Source organism: Nanorana parkeri, unplaced genomic scaffold, assembly GCF_000935625.1.
Source record: "Nanorana parkeri isolate BGI_ZX_2015 unplaced genomic scaffold, ASM93562v1 scaffold80, whole genome shotgun sequence".
Lineage (NCBI taxonomy): Eukaryota > Metazoa > Chordata > Amphibia > Anura > Dicroglossidae > Nanorana > Nanorana parkeri.
In genome coordinates, this window is record NW_017306348.1 from 1570841 (window position 1) to 1582547 (window position 11707).

The 11707-nt window shown below is 42.3% G+C and overlaps 1 protein-coding gene across 1 annotated transcript; it reads left to right on the plus strand.

Moving 5' to 3' along the window:
- Window positions 1-6870: 6870 nt before the first annotated feature.
- Window positions 6871-11078, plus strand: LOC108804991 (tristetraprolin-like). The gene is made up of 2 exons (XM_018576943.1): window positions 6871-6986; window positions 9355-11078. The coding sequence occupies exons 1-2, from the start codon at window positions 6951-6953 to the stop codon at window positions 10255-10257; spliced, it is 939 nt and encodes a 312-aa protein (XP_018432445.1). The 5' UTR covers window positions 6871-6950; the 3' UTR covers window positions 10258-11078.
- Window positions 11079-11707: the final 629 nt, after the last annotated feature.

The following is an 11707-nucleotide window of genomic DNA, read 5'->3' on the forward strand; positions in this document are numbered from 1 at the left end:
TCTGAGCCCAGGTCGTCCTGGACCTGCCCCAGCCTGTGACTGAACAGTTAAAGGAGAAGAAGCACAGTAATAAGCTCATGGCACTGTCACTCTGCTTTCTTCTCCTATCAGTAATCTTCTTGTTAGCACATGAACTGAATGTTTCCTTGTACGGCTTCTTAATCTCGCATTTCAGGCTTGTTGAACAAGGAACTGTGAGAGGCTGATAACTGGTCATATTCAGGTACTTACAGTACATGGCTAGCATTCAAAAAATACATCAAATGATGTATTAATGATCACGGAGCTGCATTCAATTGTGTCTAGAGTTCAGCTTTAATATGCACTCTAGTACCCTAAGAAATATAATGTTGTACTCACCACCCCACAATGCCAGGCTGATGATGTTATAAGTTATATAGCAAAAAGTAGCAGTTCTTGTTGCAACATTTTCCTATTTTAGGCCCCAACACAATTAAAAATGCACTGATCAATGCATTTCCATTCAAATCTATAAGCAATCCGTGCTAAAAAAGAGGCTCAGGGAGCATTTCGGCCGGCAGGCGGTTCGAATCACGCGGAGCCGCACGATCACATGAACAGTCCCCATAGGAATGTATGTGATCGTTCATGTCGGCAGGACAAATCCGCGCAACCGAACCGCCCTGGTGTGGATGGGGCCGTAGACCTGCTCCACTTTGGCCTGTTGGGAGTAGAAATGGTCACACACATGGGTTAAATTTACACATGTGACTGGCTGTACCAAATATCAGAGCCTTTTAGCTGTATATATATATATATATATAACTCTTACAATAACCCTGTAAAGTTAAAAATATTCCAGATGAAAGGTCCCTGCAGAGGAAGAGATTTTATACTCATTAGCTGTATATATATATATATATATATAACTCTTACAATAACCCTGTAAAGTTAAAAATATTCCAGATGAAAGGTCCCTGCAGAGGAAGAGATTTTATACTCACCTCTTGTGTAGTTGATGGGGTCAAATCGATGATTGATTTCGACCATAGTGACGAAAAAAGCCAATGGGGCAGGATGGAAAATTTTTCTCGAAGGAACGAAATTCGAACAGTGAATGTGTTTTTTGTTCGGGAAACTCAATTCATTCCAAAATCGAATGATATAATAAAACAAAATTTCGTTCGACCTTCGTCAAGTCTCTGATGCCATTATCGGGTGGTAAAGAAACATCTTTCGTTGGGAAATCTACTAGTGTATGTCCAGCTTAAGGCTCTTCTGCATTCAATATTTCCCAGAGTGTCAGTTGCCTGTATTTCCTGCTCTACACCTTGTTTTCATCCCTCTTAACAGGTACTACCATAAAATCATTAACACATAAGCGACTTAATGATTGTATTGATTTCAGTATCACTGGGTACCATTGAATGTACAGATCTTTAAAGGGATGGCCAAGGTTAAAGCACTTGCCTGCCTCACTAATGTGAAAATAAAATGATATCGGGGGTTCCCTAGAACAGAATTTCTCATCCAGGGTGCTGTGGTACCCTAGGGTGCCTTCTGGCTTCCTCCGGGGTGCCTTGAAATTTTGACCAGCACCATGGAAAGGAATGACGCTAGTCCAGGAAGGGTGGGATCCATTCAAAAAACTTCACCTCCATCCAGGCCTGCTTCGCCTCTTGCCCTCTGCCATGCTGCCACAGTGTCGGCTCCTGTAGGGAGGGCTCTTATTAGACGGGGAGCTCCTGATGTAAAAGGAGCGCTTTTAATGTGAAGGGGGTCTTCTGATATGAAGAGGGCTCCTGATGTAAAGGGTGGCTTCTGAAGTAAAAGGTGGGTGTTGATGTGAAAGGAGGGGGGGGAGGTCTGATGTGAAGGGAGGGGTCCTGATTTGAAGGCGTGACTCTGATGTCATGAGAACCTCATTTTTTTTGTGTGCTTTTGCATGGGGTCTCCACTGAAAATCCATACCAGACCTCTATCTGGGATAGGGGGCCGCTATGGATTTTGGAGGAGCAACTATACATTTGTGTTTTTTATGTTTTAGACTGTGGTGCCTCAAGATTTTGCATACTTTTATAGGGTGCGGCGACTAAAGAAAGGTTGAGAAACGCTCCCCTAGAGGGTGAAAAAGGGGATCTTCCAATCATTGGTTATGCTTGACACTCACACAAAATGTTAAACTTGTTGGAAAATCTAGTAGATGCATATTGCTCTCTTTGTGAAAAGAGAATGAGGCCATCATCACACATGCACTGCTGACCCATCAGCTGCATATAGAATATATTTGTTTGTCTTCAAAAACAAATCAGCAATGGCAGCTCCCATTTTTTTTCTTAAAAGTTCCCTTCACCTAAATATTTGGTCACAAAATAGCAGAAGGGTGAAGTAGCCACATAGATTCTAGTCTCAGCGACCTTGAGGCTGCATGTAGGACTGACTCCACTTCAGAGATCATTAAAGCCTTTCTCAACATTTTACCCCAAAGGAACCCTTAAAATGATTTCCAGCTGACAGAGAACTCCTGCTAACCCCAGTGGGGAAAATGCCCCATACATTGGCCCCATACATTCGTGGTCAGTTGGAAGAATGCCTACCTTGCAGTGGCGGTCCAAATACCACCCATAGACAACATGGCTGGTGCCATGCCGCTGGCTCTGCCAAGTGGCATTGGCTCCAGATGTATGTAGGCACCATCAATTGGGGGGAGGGGGGAGGGGGTTAATCAGACACTGCTCAAGGAACCCATAGACACCTCTGGAGGAAGCCTAGCCCATGTCTGAGAATGGGTGGGTTATTCTGTTACCCTGACCTAGAACATAGGATTGAGTCCATTCCAGATGTCATTCTATTACCCTGATCTAGTACATGGTTCCACTCTAAAGTTAATTCCGTTACTGTGAGGTGAGCTGTGAAAAGTTCAGTTTTAAAGCAGATGTAAACCCCAAATCACATTCAGCTTTCTAAATTACTGTGTATCATAAACAATTGCCCTACAGTTCAATAAAAAACACATTTTTATCATTGTATTGCATTAAGTGCTGTTGATCTCCTGCAGCCTCTTTGCTTCCTCGTCTTGTCTACATGTCTAGCAATGGCTGCATTGAATTTTTTAGCAGGTTTCCATATGGTAACAAAAGTGTACCATGTCTGTGTCTCTATCAGAAGCCTGTGTGATAGGGTGACAATGCAGGAGTGCAATGAGGAGGCGGAAACAGAGTAATGTCACCTAATAACAGGAAATGAACAAGACAAGGGCCATCATAGCAGGATCACCTGGGATTTAGTGATTAGGTTTACTTAAAGCAGGGATGGCCAAACTGTGGCCCTCCACCTGTGGTGGAACTACGAATCCCATGAGGCTTTGCAAGATTCTCACAGCCACAGACATGACTCCCGAAGAGAGATGCTTCATGGGATTTGTAGTTTCACCACAGCTGGAGGGCCGGAGTTTGGCCATCCCTGACTTAAAGGGACATTTTCACTTTTCCCACTTAGGTCACACCACCCCAACAAGGTATACTCATCGATCCATGCACCGTTGCCATCTGCTCAATCGGAAACCTCCTAACAGAGCGGGGCTTCTGGGTATGAAGTCTGACCTGCCCCATGTGACCATGCTTTTGTCAGGCCCAAACACTGTCACGTTGGGAAGAGGGTAGCAGTGATGCCATCCAACCTGGTAAGCTCAAACACCCTCTGACACCATCCGACAACAGCGTTAATCCAGGGATGTTGGCAGCAGGGAGGTGGCAAGGGGTGTAGATTGGTGAGTGGGGGGGTGTAAGACTATCAGGAGACGCTGTCACTTTGTCCTGACTAGAGGACAAAAGCAGGGCACCGTTTTTGCCATTGTATAGACAAAATGACTTGTTTACTCCTTAATTCATCAGGTAAATGCCCATACAATTTACAAATTTCCAGCTGCAAGTTGGGTTAATGTTTAAAGTGTAACTAACGTTATCTCCTTGTTAATATTTAAAAGGCTAGACAAATCACCTAGTCAAAATTCATGAATGCAAAGTGCATCAGACGTTATACTGAGTCCCATTTCCATCGAATTCTGTTATAAATCTCCATCAATTGTTTTATCAGAACATTATTTAATCTGCTTGGCTGCCGCAAGGCAGCACAGACAGTTCTGATTGCAGACACAATGATCAAGGGGCCCTGTTGACTGCACTATGAACCACATCTAATCAATCTTCCTATCTCACAGCCATGTTCTAACCTACCGTGGAGTTTTGCACTTTCGTGACTGTAATCATGTACAGCAATCATGTGGTCACCATAGAGATTAATTAGATGTGGTTCACGGTGCGGACAGTGTATGCATTTTCCTGATAAGCACACGGTCACATGGATGGCTTTAGCGTGAATAAACACAACATTTCTGCTTAATACTTTTTTTTTTTTTTGCTTTTCTATTTAAATCTTTTTGTAACCTTATTTGAATCTATCTCTTTTTCTAATATTAAATGGAAGCAATAATGGTTTTAGATAATTTTATTTTATTAATTTTTTCTTGCAAACTGATGTTTTTATATCTGTTTTTGTTCCTACTATTCCTATAAAATCTTTGCTTTACAGATAAACATTAAATACAGGGTGCACCATGATGCTGTATTTATAAGGCATTATGCTTTTTTTAAGGACAGTGCACTGCAGAAGCTATTTACTTTAATTTAGAAAAGGGGAGGAGTCATTTATTTAACAGGTTGACCATTTCAGCTTGAGCTTTTGAGCTCTGTAGAGGATGGGCTATTTCAGCTAAGCAGATAAGGATAACCTTGAATGCACGTGGAAAGGAGCCATGAACACTAATAAACTGATGCAACTGATAGGGAGCATTTTTGGGCCGTTTCTTGTCTGATAGAAGGCAGTAACGAGTGTCTTAGGTTTAATATGGGTTGCTGGCACACGATAAAGGTCCCTAAATGCTTACAATCCATTGCATTGCTTTCTGAGTTGTTCACGGCTTCTTTTCACATGTATTTGATGCTATCCTTATCTGCTGGAAATTTCCCTTTGAGCAGTTTCCAATTCGCAAATATTGTGGAAGAGTGAAAGATCAAAAGTATCAAAAGTGCTCTTCTGTCAGCATGGACTGGGCAGAATGGGGCCCTAGGCCTAAACCCTTTGGTTAACATTGATAACAACTGCAGTAGACACAGAAGCCATCACATTTGTATTGTCTTTCCCTGCATGGCCACTTTAAACACCGACTGCCTACAAGTGCATCCTCCCATGTAAAGTGACAGGCAGTGTACAGCCTTGACTAACTGCACTAGTTTATGGCAGGAGCATGAAGTTGTAGCTGGGCCCATTGGACATTTACGTTTCCTTATGGATGATCCAACTCTGTGCCAGCACAAGGAGGGCATCCTGAGTAGTCCCAATGCCCAAGCAGATCCTGCAAGTATGGGGAGATATTCACTTGGATGAATGTTTCATTTTAATTCTGGGTACCCATGGTGTGTGACTGCACTTTCTTCATGTCAGGAATATATTCATGGAACTTGGACAAGTCTTTTCGTCCAGCCAGCACCAATGTTCTGGTACATTTAACTGACGGGGCATTTAAAGTGGCCTGAATGTTAATTGGAGATCTATTTCTGCCTATCTGTTTCTTTCTTCCTCCACAGTTCCCCCCTTTCTCCTCAGCTTCTCTCAATGTTTCTGTCTTTTCCCTTCTCCTTAATATCTTTAGTTTTTGTTCCAGGAGCGGGAAAGATTCAGGAAGGTGACTATGCGTCCTTTCCACACAATCTTATCAGATTTTATTCCCTCGTACATACAGTATATTTCAGATGAAGAACTGTTCTGTGCAAGTTCTTCAGAATTTGTTCTCTCGTAAAGTTGGAAAGTCACCGTGAAAAGTATTCCTGTGGGATTAATGTCTGAATTTAGTCTTCTCTTCAGCTTTAGTTTACTTCTCTCATTTTTAACACTCTGTCCACTTAATGAGGGACTTCTCATCTTCCCATTCTCTATGCCTCCCTTTCCTCCACTGTCCTGTTCTTTATATTTTGTGACATTTTTCCATCTCCTCTTTACCATTTCCTCTCATCTCTTCTGCTCCTCTCCCTTCACATTCTCTCTTTACTCCATTTTCCCCCTTTTTCTCTCTCAACCTCTTTGCACTTTTCTCTCACCTCATCTTTTTCTTCTCTCTAGTATTTCTTCTTCTTATTCCAAACTTATCCTCTCTTTGCCCTTCTCACCTATTGACACCTCTTCTATCTTTTCTTCTTCTTCTTCCCTTGCTCTCTGCTATTCTCTTCTCTCCTCTCTCTAACCATCTCACCTCTCCTCTGTTCTCCTCTTTATCCTTTCCTTTCCTCTCTTCTAGTCCTCTCTTCTCTCTTCCTGCCTTCTTTCCCTTCCTCTTCCCTTGCCTGCTCTTTCCCCTTGCCTCTCTTCCCCTCATCTCTTCTTCCCCCTTTCCTCTCCTTTCTCCTGAATGTCTTTCTCTTTGCCCTTTCCTCTAACCTCTTTTCTTTCTCCTTCTCTCTCTTCCTCTCCACTCTTTCCCATCTCCTCTCGTCTCCTCTTTTCCATATATTTCTCCTCTTAACGTGTTCCACTCTCCTCCTCTTTGCCCTTTCCGCACTCATCCTCCCTTCAGTTTTTACCTCTCCCTCCTCTCCTCTGCTTATTTTTTTTTCTCCTCCCCTGTCTCTCCCTTTTCACCACCTTCAAAAAACTCTCTATTTCTCCTTTCCTCTCCATCAGTTTTTTACTCCTCCCCTTTCTTACACTTGGCTGGAGACTGACTTGTTTTCCTAGCTTGACAGAGATTAGCAAACACTACCCCTCCCCTCCTTTCTGTGGACTTCACCCTAAGGGGATGACGTTATAGATGACAGCAATGGAAGGAGTGGCTTGCAGTATACAGTATATAATCCTAAACAGATAGCTCAGTAGAACAGCACTGACTGCTCAAAGGAATTACTAGGCGGAGAAGCAGGCACTTAGTTCTGAACAAAATGTCCACGATCTTGGATATTCGCACTATTTATCAGGTAAGACCGGCTTGAGTGATTCATGAGGGGCTGAATTGTTTTTGTTTTTATTTTGGCAAACACAAATATGTTTTCTGTTGTAGGCTTTTACATTTTTGTGTACACATTCTTCAGGATACTTAAAGATACTTTTTGATACATTTTATAGAACTTTACTGCTTTATGGTAGAACTGTCAACTCCAGCCTGATTAGTGAGAGGAGATTGAGCAGGGTGGGACCCCTTTACCATGTGTCAGAAAAGGTAACTTTGTACATTTGGTAGACTGTTAGGAATCTGGAGGCAGAGAGGGCAGGAAGGTGACACCCAATGGGGAAAGAGATAAGCAATTAGGGCTGGGTGGGACAAAAATAAATTTTGGCAGCCATGGGTTTTCGGTAAGTCCCATTTTTTTTTTCAATATGTAATTTGTTATTTAAAGACGATTGACCTCATTTATGAAACTGCCTGAAATAGAATCTGTCTGTCTTGACCTAGAGCACTCAATCAAATGCAGATTGTCAGATTCCCGCTGTCATATTCCAATGGGGGCATAAATCTGATGCCTAGCCAAGGACAGCCAACAACTAAGACTTGAGACATGAGTTCATTTTTAACACCTTAGACTTCTTTTGGAACCTACCAGAGCTGCTGATCCAATGTTCCCTGTACACACCGCTCCTTTGGTTCAGGAGAGTTTAACAACTGTGTTATACAGGGAAAGGGGCTAGGGATATATTGTGTCCCTTTGTTATAGCAGTTCTCTGGTATTAAAGGCTTACAGTCCGTCACCAGGCAACTGTTTGTGTTCACAGCCAGGTGACATTACAGCTCAGATCTGTATTGCACAACCGAACCAAAACAACTTCAATCCAGTGACATTTTGTTGCTCCCAGTCAGACTGAGTACCTCAGTCCCTTTGTTCTTGTTCCATTTGTCACCCACATCTTCCACTGTACTATCAATCAAGTTCTATACCTATGTACCTTAGTAGCCCACTGCATCTTCCTGCCTCTGTCTGTCACTCTGTTCCTACACGTCACTCAGTACTTGCCATTTGGACTCAGTACCTTCTATAGGCATTGTACCTTTACATGTTACTATGGATCTTAAACGTTCTTGTTATCACATGTTACTACAGCTGGACATACCCATTACAATCTGATTGTACAATCTCTATAGAGTCTTCTTTATATTTATTAAAGTAAAAAAAACAAATAACTAATCAACATTGGGGTCTACTTAACCCATCCATTTTGTCGGTATCGAATCGCCCAGACTTTTGCTGTGTATGGTTGTTGCTGGATCTAATGGGGGTTCTACAATCAGATTTCAACATGCATGGTCAGCTTTTTTATGTTTTCTTGGACTACAGGTTTCTGACAAGGAATGTCAGGGGTAAGAGATGATCTCCCACAGTTTTTTTTTCTTTACTGAATCTTCCATGCACAGCAAGATTGTTCTGTTTCCTTCCTAAAGAGATCATCAGTTGCAATGTTTTACAAGCCATTGCAAAATCTTTTTTTAGGGATAACAAGCCCTTTCAATGCTAGTAACTGCTTGTTATCTCATGGGAGTTAACCTTCACGGTGCAGAATGTCGCAATAGACATTCAAACCGGCCAAATAACTTGCTGAGGTTAGTTCTCAAACGACTGGCAGGCATTACGCAACTTACGCAGTCCTTTTGCTTCTTGTTTTTTTGCATCAACTTTTCACCCAGGCCTTGTATTTTTCACTGACCCTTTGCTATACTTTTTCTTGTTCTCCTTTCTCTTTGGCCAGTTTTATTTGTTCTGTGTATTGATAATAACCCTGACCTGAGAAATCTGGATTGAAAGAAGATGAAAGCCAACACCTAAATGAGTCAACAATCCTATTTTGCTTTGAGCCAGTAAAATATCACACTTTGGAGCCTAAACTGCAAATACTGGATCGGCAACCCATCAAACATCTGCCTTTTGCTCTACTCTTGATCCAGCATATCAGTCATAGTGAGAAAACATTCAGAGGGCACTTTTTTCCTTAGTAAAAACTATGAAAAGCCTCTGATCTTGTGGCTTCCTGTTTTTGAGTTCCCACCCAAATTGTGGCTCTCCGATATCTTAAGTGCTTTCATATCTTCAACCCAAACATAACTATTTCCGCATTAGAACAGATGCATGCTTTATATTTGCACACAGCCATCTGTTCTTCCTCTGGAGGAAGTTGCTGGTTCTTCTATATGTGACCTTTGACTCAGGAACATGGTGTAACAAAAACGTTTGACTATGAAGCATTCTGCGCAACAATGTATGAAAGTTAGAGTTCTTATTTTTCAAAACTTTGGGTAATGTTTTTGCTGATATGTTTAGGCCTTCTTCTAAATCTAGTGCTTTGTTTGACCTACAGAACCTGAAAAATTTAAGCCTCTCAGAAGACTTTGACACTGCCAATGACCACGGCTTCAACAGTCCTCAGAGAAGACACTCTTGTGCCCCTGAACTGTATGATGAAACTCGCTGGGGTTCTCGCGATCCTTGGAGTTGTGACCCGCCTCGTGCTCCCTTCAGAGCAGATCGGTCAGTTAGCCTTACGGAAGGAACCCGGTCTGCACTACCTCCACCACCTGGGTTCCCACCACTGAAGGTACCCCTGCCTGCTCTACCTGCTCCTTCACCTCGTTACAAGACTGAGCTATGTCGCACCTTTTCTGAAACGGGGACCTGCAAGTATGGTTCCAAATGCCAGTTTGCCCATGGACAGCAGGAGCTGAGAGAGCCAAATCGTCACCCAAAGTACAAGACAGAGTACTGCCACAAGTTCTACTTGTACGGAGAGTGTCCATATGGGTCTCGCTGCAACTTCATCCACCACCCAGCTGAGCATGGAAGTACACACCAGCAAGTCCTGCGCCAAAGCCTCAGCTATACTGGTGTACCAGTGAGAAGAGGGTCACCTCCACCACCAGGCTTCCCAGATCCTGCTTCATTCACCAGAGCTTCTTCAGTATCTCCACCACCTTCAACAGACATGCTTTTCTCTCCTGCTCCTCATGAGACCAGAAGCCACGTTTCCACCCTCAAAGGAATGGACTCATGCTCTCGCTGTTGCTCATGTCGGTGCTCAAGAGCTGGGACCCTTCCTCAAGATCCCTTCGCAAACTCTGTGCTCTTCCGCACACCTTCCTCCAATTCTCTCACCGAGAATGAGTGCTATAGCAGTGGATCAGAGTCTCCCGTCTTCGAGGTGTCAAGTCAAATTACTTCCACCAAGAGATTGCCAATCTTCCACAGGCTGTCCGTCTCTGATTGAGGAAGGCAAGCAGGGGAAGAAAAAGCTTCGATCAACCTTTCTTATTTCAACCTGGTGATCAGACCAGCACAATAGTTGAGTCTTTAAAAAGAAACAAGGCATTCTGTGAATTTCCTCCACCTCCAGAGAAGAGAACAATCTCAAGACTCTTTTCCAAGTGCCTTATATGGATTCTCAGGACTAAGTGGTCTCAGTTGAAGGCTTCACAGTAGCTTCAAAGGCCATAACTTTTTGCACAAATGATCCTTTCTCCCCTCATCCAAACCAATATCTGTTGTTAAACTATTCAGAGATGGCACCTGCAAGGTTCCATAGCTAACAGGTCCATTATATTGTCTAAGGGCTTCCCTCTACTGTGTTATTGTACAAGAAGTCCCGACTCATGTAGCAGATCAAGGTATTTAGCATGTTTACTGCCCCTAGTCTCAAGCCCCTAGTTTGGGCTGGACCTAAACTTGTCAGAATGGGACCAGCGTGGACCAGTATCCTGGTTGTGAAAAACCTGAATTTATACCCCTGTGAACTCCTGCAATAACTTTTAAATGTTCATGTTTTTGAAAGTGCTGCAATGCATTGCAGTGTTATAATACAACACCACAATATCATTCTGTAGGCTACAGATACACTACTACTTGGGTTATATACACTACACTGTGTATAATGTAGATTCAGACACTTATTGGCTTGTTTCATAATGTGGCACCGGGCCCTGTAGCAGTCAGCCAGCCTGCTGGGTGATTTGATACAGCAAATATTTTGCTACCATGTTACTAAATAAGTGCCCAGACCTCCAAGTTGCCTGATATTCAGAAGCAAACCAGGAAAGCTACAGCTCCTTCTCACACCAGCAATTAAAAAAACAAAAAAAAACAAAATCTTCTGAAACAAAGTTACATATTTAATAACTGTGTATTGGCCAATTGTTATATATGATTTTTTATTAAGGATACACAGATTTTTATAAATATTTATAAGTATTCTTTACATTTTGTTGACCTTGCATGTCGCTGGGAGACATCAGGCTGTTTGATTCGTTTGTGTTGAATGGTTTTGGCTTGATACACAGTTAATAAGTAAGATTAAGTATTGTTTCAGAACCTTGCCATAGAAACGTGTTGTATACTGGACCAATCAGCTACTGTAATTTGCAAAGACACCAATTCATAGCAAAATGCAAAAGCTCATAGCAACCAATCAAACTGCAGCTGATTTAAGTCAAATCAGTGAAAGATTACAGTCTTATTGATAACTTTGTACTGATCACTAGCTGTACTTTGCTTTTAATAAGTGTGCAAATGCCTGATTGGCTGCTTTAATTCCCACAGTGCACAATACAGGTAAATCACGTGCTGCTTTATGCAGTTATATATATATATTTTTTTATCAATCTCTGATATTTGTATTATGACACCCTTGCAATGCATTAAGTACTTCCCTACAACGTGCCTTC